The 14,588-nt window shown below is 52.8% G+C and overlaps 1 protein-coding gene across 1 annotated transcript; it reads right to left on the reverse strand.

The window, feature by feature from the left end:
• Positions 1 to 1,866: 1,866 nt before the first annotated feature.
• Positions 1,867 to 11,348, reverse strand: CYYR1 (cysteine and tyrosine rich 1). Its single transcript, XM_078618264.1, has 4 exons — positions 10,897 to 11,348; positions 4,987 to 5,098; positions 4,204 to 4,379; positions 1,867 to 2,182 (listed from the first exon to the last, which is right to left on the reverse strand). The coding sequence occupies exons 1-4, from the start codon at positions 10,955 to 10,957 to the stop codon at positions 2,055 to 2,057; spliced, it is 477 nt and encodes a 158-aa protein (XP_078474390.1). The 5' UTR covers positions 10,958 to 11,348; the 3' UTR covers positions 1,867 to 2,054.
• Between the last annotated feature and the right edge of the window lie 3,240 nt (positions 11,349 to 14,588).

Raw genomic sequence — 14,588 nt, forward strand, 5'->3', positions numbered from 1 at the left:
TCAAACCAAAAGGTCACCCTGGAATTGGGGCAGGGAGGATCAGTTTAGATTTTTAAAAAAATTTTAGAACTGCTTTTCGTATTTATTCATAATAAAAAAGGGTTTGTTTTTTGGTTAGAGTAAATATAACTGTGTCGTTAGCCCACCACCATCCGACACAGCCAATTAGTGAGGTTTGTCAAGTAAACGAAACGTGTCAAATTAGGTACAACAAGCTGCTGGAGTGGTCACTAATTGGGCTCGTTTTGCTTACGTGACAAACCTTACTGATTGGCAGTGTCGGGTGGCGGTGTGTTAACGACGCATTTATATTGACGCGATCTCACGTGAAAACAAAAAAACCTTTATAACATCAGTTCCGAAAGCGTACGTGTTAAACTTTGTGTTTCATTTGTTGTCTTGCCCCCGCACCTCCGGCTAGCGCGGTTGGCTACGTACGGTGCGAAAGAAGTTCAACATAAATACACGCAGGATGGCCAGCGCACCTTTCAGTGTTTAAGTCTAAACATTCCAACACGTTGGTGTTAAAACAACTGCATCTTAGCAACACGTGGGTGCCATAGTGGTTGTTTTGTCAGGAGCGGGTGCGTAGATGGGTGGAGGCGCGCTTGCCGATCTCGGTCAACAATGACCGTGACCAGCTCACGTGCCGAGTCGTCTCCAGCCATCACGTGACAGCCTCCAGTTCCCTTGCTAAGTCATCTCCAGCCATCACGTGACAGCCTCCAGTTCACTTGCCGAGTCGTCTCCAGCCATCACGTGACAGCCTCCAGTTCACTTGCCGAGTTGTCTCCAGCCATCACGTGACAGCCTCCAGTTCACTTGCCGAGTTGTCTCCAGCCATCACGTGACAGCTTCCAGTTCACTTGCCGAGTCGTCTCCAGCTATCACGTGACAGCCTCCAGTTCACTTGATGAGTCGTCTCCAGCCATCACGTGACAGCTTCCAGTTCACTTGCCGAGTCGTCTCCAGCTATCACGTGATAGCCTCCAGTTCACTTGCCGAGTCGTCTCCAGCCATCACGTGACAGCCTCCAGCTCACTTGCCGAGTCGTCTCCAGCTATCACGTGACAGCCTCCAGTTCACTTGCCGAGTCGTCTCCAGCCATCACGTGACAGCCTCCAGTTCACTCGCCGAGTCGTCTCCAGCCATCACGTGACAGCCTCCAGTTCACTTGCCGAGTCGTCTCCAGCCATCACGTGACAGCCTCCAGTTCACTTGCCGAGTCGTCTCCAGCCATCACGTGATAGCCTCCAGTTCACTTGCCGAGTCGTCTCCAGCCATCACGTGATAGCCTCCAGTTCACTCGCCGAGTCGTCTCCAGCCATCACGTGACAGCCTCCAGTTCACTTGCCGAGTCGTCTCCAGCCATCACGTGTCAGCCACCATCCACTTTATAAATCACTTAGAAAATCTTAAGCACATAGACCGTGTTCCAAATCTGCATTGGGCAAACAACTTGGTTCTGCATTTCAGCATCATCATCATTAGCCACTGTCTGGATAAAGGTCACCTATTACCATGGTACCCCCTCTCCAGCGAACCCCCTCTCCCACGTACCCCCTCTCCAGCGTACCCCCTCTCTTTGTACCCCCAGCACCTTCGCACCCCTCCTGCTCCGGCTTGTTGACCCCGGTGCAGTTGCACCGCCTGCACCCTCGACAGCGGAGTCACCGCACGCCACCGCCGCCGCACTACCCACCTCCTTCCTGCACGCCCACGTGACCCCCATCTCACCGCTCCATCTCCGCGGCCGTCTGCCCTCCCGGGCGCATTCTCTCTCTCCGTTGAGCCATCACGTCAGAGCGGTCTTGCCCATCAGCCATGATGCCCCTTGCAGTAGATGCAAGTCTTCTCAATCCCTCATTTTTTTATATTTGTTTGTTTAAACAGTGAAGATGAAGATTCTGATTTACATTTAACAAGTGGGGGGGGGGGAGATGATTTTCTTTTTTTACATTAAGTACAAAAAGAGAGTTTTAAAAAAACACGTCGCTTTGGTCTTGAGCGTGGTAGAGAGGAGACCGTTCCGCTTCTCTTCCGTCCCCCGTCCGCTACTTTCCCGGGTACGGTGGAGGAGGGTAGCCAGGCCCGGGGCCCGTGCTTTGGGCCGCGTAGGGAGGCGGCAGGTCGGCTCCCACTGCCGGACTGTACGGACTGTACGGCGGTGGCGGGGGGAAGCCTGCACAGGCCGGACACAGGGTCATGGGTAAGGAAGGGGCAAGTCAGGGACGGGAGGGGTTCTGCCAAAGATCCGCCCCGGGTAGCCTGGGACAGGCTGTTGGGGCGAGTGCCGTTAGCGAGCGGCGCCGACGAGGCACCGGCACGGCACGCGAGGGGGGTGGGTGGCCAGCAACCACGCCCGGCCGCCTTTGTCTCCCCCCAGTGGCGATGTTTTTTTTACACACACCGCACCAGGTACTCAGAGGCCGAATCGACCCTAGGGCAGGCCCAGGACCGGTTCAGATAATCGTCGCCTGGCGTTGGCCGCGAGCGGGAATCGAGCCCGGGTCACCGGCTCCGTCGCATCGCGCGCTCACCGGCTCCGTCGCATCGCGCGCTCACCGGCTCCGTCGCATCGCGCGCTCACCGGCTCCGTCGCATCGCGCGCTCACCGGCTCCGTCGCATCGCGCGCTCACCGGCTCCGTCGCATCGCGCGCTCACCGCTACGTTCACCGCTCACCGCTACGTTCACCGCTCACCGCTACGTTCACCGCTCACCGCTACGTTCACCGCTCACCGCTACGTTCACCGCTCACCGCTACGTTCACCGCTCACCGCTACGTTCACCGCTCACCGCTACGTTCACCGCTCACCGCTACGTTCACCGCTCACCGCTACGTTCACCGCTCACCGCTACGTTCACCGCTCACCGCTACGTTCACCGCTCACCGCTACGCTCACCGCTACGCTCACCGCTCACCGCTACGCTCACCGCTACGCTACCGCTCCCCCAGGGAGACGGACGGGAGTGGGGAACTCCCAGGGCACGTGCACGGAGAGAGCAGCTTTGCAACACCAGCTGCGTAGCCCCACACACCGCACCGCCACCGCACACAGACGCGAGCAAACGCCAACAGTGCAAAGGGGATCTCTGGTGAGGTTCCAGCGGGAGCGGAAGGGCTTATGGCCATGGGTTGTAAGGCCAAGACGACGGGACAGGGGTTACTTGATTAGTTGGGGTTTGGAGTAATGGTGCAGTTTGCTTGACTAACGTGGTTAGGGGTAGGGGTAGCGTTTACTTGGCTATTGTGGTTGGGGCTCTCTGTCCTCTATGCGCTGTGAAGAAGGCCCATTGCCCAACACGCTGCCTATCATACGCCTTTTCTTTTTAAGGCAGTGTTGTTGCCGAATGAGTCGGGTATTTTTTTTTCTTTGTTATTGGACGGTTGAGTAATTTGTTTACGTTGGGAGTAGTGCTGAACCCTACTTGGGGTAGGCGTTTGGTTGGCTGGGGAAGTAAATATTCGGGCTACAGATTGGTTGTATGGCGTGGCTGTGGGTATGGGCAGGGTGAGCGACTGGGCCGGTTTGTTAGTTTGTTGTGGTTAGGGGTAGCTGCCGAGGAGCATTTAATAATTAAACCAGCGCACGCGTGCGCCGGATCGTGAAAGGTGCGAATGAGCACTGTTAATCGCCAATGAGGATAATCCGCCCGTAGATAAACGAGAGTCACCTGCAGAAGCAACCCAACAGAATTTCGTATAATTCGTCTTCAACTGGCCGTCGACGGAGCAGCTGATGATTAGAGCGAGCGTGTGCCTTCGAAACATTCCATTAACTCTTTAACAAGCACGCTTTATCCGCAGCCCAGATGACCTGGCTCCAAATTGCCAAAGCGTCGCTAAATTCCACGCGGTCTGCGCAAGACCCATCCGTTGCGACTTGCCTTCCCATAAAATTTAAAATGAGAAAAAAAACGCGATCTTTATTTATTATTTGTTTCATTTACTCCGTCGATTTTTTTTTGCGCGTCCTAAATATTCGCTGCGCACGGTCGCACTTAATCTTGCCCGGTCGATGTTAGCCGCCGAGGTCGTGACGGACTTAACTCATTCCTGTTGCTCCGTGCCCCCTGTATCCTTTCCAGTCCTGCTGCGACGTGCACCCGATGCCTACTTAATATTCGCTCCGATATCGGCACGTAAATTAAACACCGACGGACCGACCGACGCGCCGACCCGCCGACCCACCGTACTTACTATAACCCTCGCCGGCCGCCACGGTGACGGTGCTGAGCGCGTTGGAGCGCGACGGCGTCGCCATGCCCACCCTGCGCTGGCTCGACTTGAGGCAGGAGCAGATGCACACGGCCACGGCCGCGATGATCCCCAGCAGGAAGACGAGGCCCAGCACGATGCCGGCGATCGCCGCCCCCCTGCACAGCGCACGCAACCACACGGACGCGACGCGCGAGACGCTCCGCTGGACGTCTGCGAAAAAGAACTTTGTCGCTCGTCGGATTTCCTCCAGTGTCATGTTAATGTTTCCGGTTGCGATTCTGAAATGCTCGGGGGATTTGTCACGCCCTGCATTGTTTGTTGCCCCCCCCCAACCCACCCCCCACACCTTTCTAGCAAATGATATTGATCCGGCTGCTCGGTCATACAAAAGACGTGGATCTGAAAAACGAAGTTCGACTGGCTGGAGGAGTTTATTCACAAACTCGTCTAACGACAAAAATGCGATTTTACATTTCATATCCGGCCCTCTACACTGCATCGCACCGCCATGCTCTCCTCTCTGCAGTTTGAACTTCTTTCGCACCCTACGTAGGCAACCGTGCTTTGCGGGGGATTAGCTTGGGCAATACTGCAGGGGGTGGAGGGGGGTTATGGGAAAGTGGCGGTGGGGCTAAACGCATTCGGCGGAGACCTGCCCCTGCAGATGGATGCCAACTCTGAGTGGACCCTTCAGAGCGAGGCTAGAAGAATGAATGAATGGAGGGGACAAGGAGGGGACTGGCGCCGCAGGCGTGCACTCACGTCAGCACGTTGCCCACGTAGGAGAGGTACGAGCAGCAGTAGGCCGTGTCGTCGGAGCTGCAGCAGTACTTCTCCTGGTCGCACACGTCGTAGCACTGCGCCAGCGCCACGTCTGCCAAACACAGGCGCAGCGTGAGCACACCAATTAAAACGCATCGTGAGATGCGGCGCGCGTGTGTGTGTAGATAGTGGGGGAGCGGGAGTGTAGCGGTTAGTGTACGCTGCGCTACAAACACAGCGACCCGAGTTCGATTCCCATTCACGGCTAACACCAGTGACGATTATCAAAACCGGTCCTGGACCTCCACTAGGTCGACTCAGCCTCAAATGACTACCTGGTGCGATGTGTAAACTTCGCCACTGTTGATAACGCAGCCCCGCAGCACTGTGCGTGAGCACTATCCAGGCACAATCCCGTTTTCGCCGCGAGATCCGATGAGATAGCGGGTGTGCGTTCCGTGCGATTTGGTCGCGGGAGAAAAAAACGCATTAACATGCGAATACAATTTTTTTTTTGGACAGGAACGCGTTTGCAGTGGTGTACAGGTAGACATTAAAAACACCCTTCTATACACTTTCGATTCATACGGTTCGTAAATGTGACCGCGTCTCAAGGACCGCTGTGCAAATTAAGGAAAACGCGCGCATCTAAATAGTCTGAAGAAGAGGGGGGGGGGGGTCCCTCCGTTTGGAGGGGCGCGGAATGCCAGACGGCAGAGAGGTACAGTTGAGATAGATACAAACGAGATGACTTCACGGCAGAAGCGTGTATGGAGACGCTTAAAAAAAAAGGGACAGAGGCGATCATAGGCGAAGAAGATAAATTCTCAAGGCCGCACTTGACCAGGGCAAGGGGTTTCAGCCACGTACACTGTCAGAGGGAGGGAAAAACACATTCACACATCCTAAACTGTCTTGTATACTGGATACACCGCACTGCCAAAGAGGCTTCATTTGGGAAATAACCCTTAAAAATTGAAATTAATAAAAGTAAAAATAAAAATAAAATAAAAATCACGACGTTTCGGAGGCAACACAAGCTTCCGTCTTCAGGTGGAACCGTCACAGCACGCTTGCTGTATCAAAGAATATGAATCCTTGCAGTCACGAAAGCTTCAAATCTAGAATTAAATAACCCTTTCTTGAATACGGAGGGCAGATAACAAGCACAACAACAGCAGCAGCACACGATACACCATGGCTTTGTGCGAGTATCGTCCGAATGCGACCGTTATCTCAAGACGCTGCACAGACAAACACAGTTGGGCGTGTTTACTCTGCAGAGAGACAGGGGGCTGAGTGGGGGAGGCGGACAGTCCGCATGAAGGACGGAAAGTCTTTTTGCTCGAGCCTGGACTTGGAACAGGGCTGGGGGGGCTGGTGTTGGGCTAAGTGGGGGGGGAGGGGAAGGAGTCGAGGGCAGATGGGTGGAAGGTGCACTTCAGACACGCCGGCACGCGAAGGAGGGACACGTGAAAACGGTCCCCGCGTGGAAAACTGTTGCACGATCTTTCGCGTGTGACCTGTAGTTGAAGAAATCAGTCGATGGCTCAGCCCGCAAGCAATTGTAGGGCTGCACCTTCACCGCGGTTAGTTTTTAGCGCATTTCACCGTGACACGAGGTGCTCACACCGCACGCAAGTGTTGTAAATGCACGCGAACAACTCACGTGAATTTCGGTGACCCACTTAAAAGCGACACACGACCCGTTCCTGCTGCCAACGGCACAACGTGTGGCTCTGGTTGACGCATCCGTACGTGTAAAATGTATCAGATTAGGGAACGTTATAGCCGACTAAACTTTGACAAGACGCGATTATGGCTAAAGAGGGCGGCGATGCGTGAGAAAGCTTTGACTTTACAAAAACGGACTCCCGCTCAGTTACGCGACATTTTCAAACGATTTGTGTAAATGCGCAGGCCCTTTTTTGCCGACCCACTGCTGGATGGGGCCTTGTCAATCCACTGCTGGATGTGCGGGCTGGCACGATACTTTGTGCGCCACACCGGTCAGTCAGCTGTTGGTGAAGGGCTAGAGTAGACCATGGAGCCATAGGGCTCCGCGGGTGGCTAGGAGATGTTAACTTCCTCGCCTGGTATACAGGAGGTCAGTGGCGAGATGTTAACTCCCTTGCCTGGTATACAGGAGGTCAGTGGCGAGATGTTAACTCCCTTGCCTGGTATACAGGAGGTCGTGGATTCGATCCCGACCCTGACGGCTGCTGTATATTTGGAGTTTGCGTGTCTCTCTCTCGCTCTCCCCGTGGTCGCGTGGATTTTTCTCCGGGTCCTCCGGTTTTTCCCCTCCACGTTTAGAATCAACGTCACGCGTTTATGGAGTATTTGGCTGCTGCAAATTTCCACGTGATGAAGCCACGATTGTTGAGCTATTATTGGCAATAGCTAGGTCGCTACTGAAAAATAGGTGTAGAGCTTAGTAAGCCTTACCTGGTAAATTAAAAAGTTTAGTTTATTTCAGCACAGAAGTACAGAAGTTTTACAATGGATTTCACTAAAACTATTTAGACTATTTTTAATTTTACCAGGTAGGACCCACTGAGCTATATAGCTTTTTTTCAGAAGAGACCTGACCACAGATGGTAGCTCAACGAAGCGGCTTATCGTCGCGTGGAAATTCATAGCAGACAAATACTCTTAAACGCTCGATGTTGATTCTGCATGTGGAGGGAAAAACCGGAGCACCTGGAGAGAAATTCACGTGACCACAGGGAGAACGAACTCACAAACTCCAAATATACAGCAGCAGGTGCCAGGGTCGAGATCGAACCCACGACCTCTGGCATACCAGGCGAGGTAGTTAACATATCCTAGCTACCTTGATGTTGATGAGAGACACACACAAACTCCAAATATATACAGCCGGCATCAGGGTCAAGATCGAACCCACGACCTCCTGCATACTAGGCGAGGTAGTTAACATCTCCTACCTACCTTGATGTTGATGAGAGAGAGACACACACAAACTCCAAATATATACAGCAGGCGTCAGGTCGGGATCGATCCCACGACCTCCTGCATACCAGGCGAGGTAGTTAACATCTCCTAGCCACCCTGATGTTGATGAGAGAGACACGCAAACTCCAAATAAACACAGCAGGCGTCTGGGTCGGGATCGAACCCACGACCTCCTGTATACCAGGCGAAGGTAGTTAACACCTCGCCACCGTGGCACCCACGACGTAATCCCCACGGCAGTCGAGAGCAGCAACCTGCTTGTGCACGTATTGGGTCACCCATCCATCGCGAGCATTCACCAGGCTCACCCCCCCCCCCCCCTTCTGCTTAAGCTTCCAAGATGTAGGAAGATCGTGCGCGTTTCTCGCGAGTTGGTCATCGAGCTGTTTACGTAGCCTCGTGAGGTCACCACGATTGAACATTCCTGATTGACACGCTCCGTAAAACGATGCACGGAACAGCCCTTTGCCGTCAAGCCACCGGTCGTACGAGGGCCTTCCCCACGCCGTGCTGGTTCCCGTCGGTGGTGTTTGAGCATACTTCACCACGCCGGTCGGTTCGAGATGAAGTCCCCGGCGTGTGCCTTGTAACCGATCTTTCACCTCGTGAATCTTACTCCTGGCACAGCGTGGTACCGCACGCGTTTGTGAGCGAGTTTTCTTTTTTGAAACGTTTCGTGGCGAGCCCCAGAGTGCGCACCAGGCGAGAGATTGGGTGCACGAGACAATTGTCAGTGAATCTAATATGGTCTCGAGTTCAAAAGTTAGTTTAAGACAATAGCAAGCTAATTCAGTAACACACAACACTAGCAAATTAATCTGCTTCTAAAGCGAATCAGTCTCGCAATGTTGTCCTTGTTTCTGTTGGGATCTCGTCTCACCACATCTCCCACACCACACCACAACTGCGTATCTTGTCTGTGAGTCCCACACCTCACCACAACTGTGTATCTTGTCTGTGTGTTCCACGCCTCACTACATCCCTTGTCCACATACTGTCGTCCATTCAATCGTCTCTCGTCGCAGGGCGGTGTCAAAGTTGAAAAGGTCCCCCAACAAATGATTCTCTGTTTCGGGGCCCCAAAGAAGACATTGGGACCGACCCAACAACCACAGTAGCTAGGAGATGTTAACTACCTCGCCTGGTATACAGAAGGTCGTGGGTTCGTTCCCAACCCTGACGACTGCTCTATATTTGGAGTTTGCGTCTTTATCTCTCTCTCTCTCTCTCCCCATGGTCACGTGGATTTTTTTTAGAATCAACATCACGCGTTCATAGTATTTGGCCGCTGTTATAAATTCCTACGTCGTGAAGATAAGCAACTTCGTTCGAGTTATGATTTGTGATAGCCAGGTCGCTTATGCAAAAAAACTACTATATAGATTATAGTCTGTTTTAGTTTTTAACCACGATGACTCCCCTACACCATCCACCCCAACCACGTGGGTCATGCAGACAACCCACGTGGGTCATGCAGACAACCACGCGGGCACGGCTCTGTGACCGTGGGAACAAAAAACACAATGCAGGCAACAACTCGCAGACGTTGTCAGACAAAAAAACCCCGCGACATGGACATTTCCCAACCACGATCGGGCACAAAACAGGGACAACCAAATATTCTTAGGTTTTTTCGGTAAAGTCACGTAGGTAAAAAAATAAAATTTATAAAATAAAAATAAAAAATATATAGTATATTTACACGGAGTATTTACAAGGACTGTTTTCTTGGAATTTCTCTTACTTGAAATAGCAATCGTGCTGTGACGGTTCCACCTGAAGACGGAAGCTTGTGTTGCCTCCGAAACGTCGTGATTTTTATTTTATTTAACTTTTATTAATTTTAATTTTTTACCTACATGACTTTACCGAAAAAAACTAAGAATATGAATCCTTGCAGTCACGAAAGCTTCAAATCTAGGGACAACCAGGTCTGTCCAGGCCACGTGTGGGGGAGAGCAGACGACGACACATCGAGAGATATGAGTTCGGGACAAGAAGCACGCAGAAGACACGTGGGAGAAGGCGCGCGCTTGGAGTTATGCCGAAGAGACGGCAAGGGCGGACACGCAAGACGTGGGTTATCGAGTTCAGGGGTTCTGCGTCTTCTCGGCTTGGGGGGCACGCACATCGTGGGGGTGCGAGATGCCCTTTCTGGGGGGGGGGGATGAGAGACATGGGCCAGAATTTTTGAGAAGGTAAATAATCGACAACACAAATTAAGCACGGGAATGTAAGCTACAGCTTACTTTCATAATAGAGGTGTTTTGGGGTTAGATTGCGTAAATGTGCCGTTAAACCCTCCACCACCCGACACAGCCAAGTAGTGAGGGTTGTCGCGTAAACAGAACGTGCCAATTCGTCACTAGTACAGCAACACCTATACAATGGATGATATTGGTCGCCAAAGCCTGCGTGTTAAACTGACAACTTTGTTTCATCAAACCCTATGTATGAATTTAACGTTTCCACGTCGTGTACGATTGAAACCCAAAGGGGGTGTTGTGCAAGGCTGCAGTGAAAAGGGTCGAGGGCCCCACGCGGATCGAGAGGGACGAGACCCCAGGGCACGGAGACGGACCGACTTGCGGAGAAAAGTGATTGTACGAAAGTGGCCTTGGGCTCGGCGCGTCGGACCAAAGCGACTGCTGCGATGTGCGGCGTGCGGGGAAACTTCGCCGGAGGAGGCACCGCGAACGATCGAGGGAGCAGCGCGCGGAAGATGATGGAGCCGTGAAACGAGAAGCCCGCGGCGTGTCAGACGTTTCGCGGATTGTTCCATCGCATAGACCGCGAGAGATGGCGGTGGAGTTGGCTCGCCAACCAGCAGTGGATGTATCATGGCCGATGACAGCGAGAGATGATGCCGGCTTTGAGAGGCCTCCACCCAGCGGTGAATAAGACCGCGACCCGACGCGATGGGGAACAACTCACCGACAAAGGCGACCACTGCCAAGACGGCAGGCGGAGTGGCGCGCAGACGCGAAGTCATCATTGCGCATTCCTTCTTGCGAGACAAAAGGTCTCCCTCTCTCGCAGCAGCAGCAGCGGCGGCTGATAAATCCTGTTCCGTCTCTCCCCCCCCTCTCTCTCTCTCGAGCTCTCGTCCCACGCAGGGATAGCGACACAAATCACGACAGATAAAAACCCTGACCCGAGTAGGGGTGGTGGGGGTGGGGGTGTAAGCGCAGGGTTTTGAGAACTTTTCGGCTGAGATGCTTGGGATCAACCCCCAAACTCTGTGGTGGCGTTCCCGTTCCCCTCTCCGCCACGGAGTAACAACAACGTCAGCTGCTGAAGCTCGCCTCGCTCTCTCTCTCTCGCACGGCACGGCACGCGGGCAGGAAGACTGGGTGGGTGGCTCTGCTGCTTGCTGCCTTCTCTCCACAACCACCTCCCCCCCCTTCCCCCTCCTCTGCCCCCTCTTTCTCTGCTACCCCCCCACCCTCTGCCATCCCTCCCCTACCCCATCCCTCCCCTACCCCTTCCCTCCCCTGCCCCTTCCCTCCTCTGCCCCCTCCCTCCCTCCCCTGCCCCCTCCCTCCCCTGCCCCCTCCCACCCCTGCCCCCACCTCCTCTGCCCCCTCTTTCTCTGCTACCCCCCTCCCCTGCCCGCTCCCTCCCCTACCTTGCCCCCACCTCCTCTTCCCCCTCTTTCTCTGCCACCCCCCTCCCTCCCCTGCGCCCTCCTCCTCTGCCACCCCCCCCTCCTCCCTCCCTACCCCCCGACTCGCGTCACATTTGTTGGAAGAAGAAGAAACAATCGCGCACGCTTCCCCCGCCACCCCACCACCAAAGACAAAGATGCCCCGGATAGGCTTTTAACAGACAGTTGGGGGGCAAGTGCTGCACTACGCCCAACCGCATTTGTCTCCCCAGTGGCGATGATTTTACACAGCGCACCAGGAAACTCGTTTGAGGCTGAGTGGACCTAGGGGAGGACCGATTCAGAAAGCGGGAATCGAACTCGGGTGGCTGGGTTCGTCGCGGCGGCCCGCTAACCGCTGCACCACCGCTCGCCCACCATCACCACCCCCATCATCCCCCCACCCCAGACCGTCACTTTCCTCCCATGCTATGCGCCATCTCGTGGGCTGGCTCGCGTAAGAGCATCAATTGGGAGGCAGCCTTGGCTTGCACGACCAATATTGTGGTCCGGAATTGATTTCCAGTGGGTTACAATGTTCCATAGATCGCGTTGGTGAACTTCCATTCTCGAGCTACATAACCCTCCGTCACCGGACAGAGCCACTTAAATTAAATCAAGCTGTCGCCGCCCTGTAAAGTTATCGTGACACATACTCTTTGGTTCTTTCGGTAAAGTCACGAAGGTGTAAAAATTAAAATAAATAAATTAAATCACGACGTTTCGATTGCAACACAAGCAATCATCATCAGCTGTGACAACCACAGCAAGAAATTTTTTTTTTAAATTTTTTTGTAAAAAAAATTATTGCTGTGGTTGTCACACCTGATGATGTAATGTATTAATTTTTACACCTTCGTGACTTTACCGAATAAACCAAAGAGTATGGGATCCTTGCAGTCACGAAAACTTCAAATCTAGAATTATCCTGACACATTTACGCTGTCTACTCAACCTTCGGCTGTCAATCGCGAACGATGGTGGCTTGCGGAGAACACCGAGTGGCTTGGCAGCTGCTCCAGCAGCTACAGCAGCTTCAGCAGCTCCAGCAGCTACAGCAGCTACAGCAGCTCCAGCAGCTCCAGCAGCTACAGCAGCTAGAGCAGCGTTATCTCCTGGGTGGGATGAGAGGGCACCAGCCCCTTGCGCAGAAGCATCGGCCACACTGTGGTCAGATGGCCGCTCCTCGTCTGCTGGATGGGATTGGTGATGTTCCCCTGCTGCTGCTCTTGCTTTTTGTTACCCGTTAAAAGTGATCGTCGTCAGGAGAAAAAATATGACGATAACTTGTGTTGTGATCGAAACGTCGTAGTTTTTTGTTATGTTTGTTATTTTCTTTGAACCTATCTACGTGACTTTACCGAAAGACCCAAAGAATATGAATTCCTGCAGTCACGAAAGCTTTAAGTCAAGATCTCAGTCTTACTCGTGTTGTTTCTTGGCCGCAAATTGGTTCGCAGCAGCAGCAGCAGCACTTGGGTTTCGCGATTTCTTGAATGTCATTCCGCCTGCGTCATCGGCAAAAAAAAAACACAAGTTCTCGAACACAATGTTCTCTCACTGTGGTTTGAGCACGTTGCCTGGCCAGATTAAACACCGTGCCGTCGCTCTGGGGTTCGTGTCTATAGCTGCCGGTGTGAAGATTGACACTCGTGGCTGTGAGCACTGCTGCGAGGAAGAGAGTGAGGAGGATGGGGGGCAGAACACAAATCCCTCTTTCACTCCATGACCAAATATTAAAAAAGGGGTCTACCCAAATTTCCCGCGACCAATACCCCTGCCAATCGTGTTGTCGTGAAACTGTCCGCTGACGTTTTTGAAAAGTGCTCTGGACATCCTATAAACTCTTAGAACTTTCCAGAGTGTGTGTGTTTATTTTTTAGGCCACCCTGTCCAAGTCCTTCGAGAAATCGACAACAACAAAACCCCACAAACAGATCTTGATGCTGCCCGGCCGCTTTTTTGTGTATTTGTCTAAAGGGTGAAAAAAAATCACGTCGTTTGTTGATCTTCCTGCACGAAACCCACACTGGCTCTCGGGTAGGACTCGCTCCGCTAGGACTTTCAGCCTACTCAGGAGCATCTTGGCAAGGATCTTCAAAAGCCGTGGGCGGGAATCGAACTCGGGTCGCCGGGTTCGTAGCGCAGCGCACTAACCACGACACTCCAATGCGTTACGCTTCCACATGCGCGGGTCACGTGACAGATTTGACGTCACAGCTCACTTGCCGTGCAAAAAATAAATGCATTATTGAGCTCCCACCCCAAAAAAAAACCCAAAAGTGTATTTTTCTAATTTTTGCATGGTGTACAGTCTGGAAAGTACCCAAATGGCAAATTTCAAGTTTGTTGCATGTCGGGAAGTACGCTAAACATTTTGAACAGACACACATAATCACAACTTTGTCTTTTTTATATACATGGAGGTAATCCTGTGAGCCATGCGGCTCTTAACTCGGGTGCAACCGCAACAAAACAAAAACATCAACATATGAGCCGGAATTTCATATACCTGGGGCCCCTTGAGCTATTTGGGGGCACTACGCCTTGTCCTTTGTTTCGCTTATACCTCGTGTTCCGAGATTAGTGGGAGACGCGGTAAGGCATTGAAATAAAAACATCTAAAAAATCTCCCTCTCCCCATGTATTGGGGTATCTATAAATGGATCGTCCTGCTCGTACATTAAACGGCGCGCGTGCCATCGTGATGAATCATTAACAGCTCTCCGTTGACATGGCGACAGAGTGATCGCTATCATCTCCGTGCGCTAATTTGTTTGTCGGAGGGGGGGTTGGGGGGCGTCCTTCGCGGGTTGTAATTCGCGTTGTTCCCCCACCCACCACCACCAACCCAAATCGAAATGAGAATCGCGCGAACAAACCGCGTGCGTTGCGTTCGAGTGAGAGAAATGGGGGCAGATGAAAGTTGTAGATTACGGCAGGTGAGACCAATCACCCAAACTCTACATAAGGACCCGCC

This window comes from Lampetra planeri, chromosome 57 (assembly GCF_965212315.1).
Source record: "Lampetra planeri chromosome 57, kcLamPlan1.2.h2, whole genome shotgun sequence".
NCBI classification, from domain to species: Eukaryota; Metazoa; Chordata; class Hyperoartia; order Petromyzontiformes; family Petromyzontidae; genus Lampetra; species Lampetra planeri.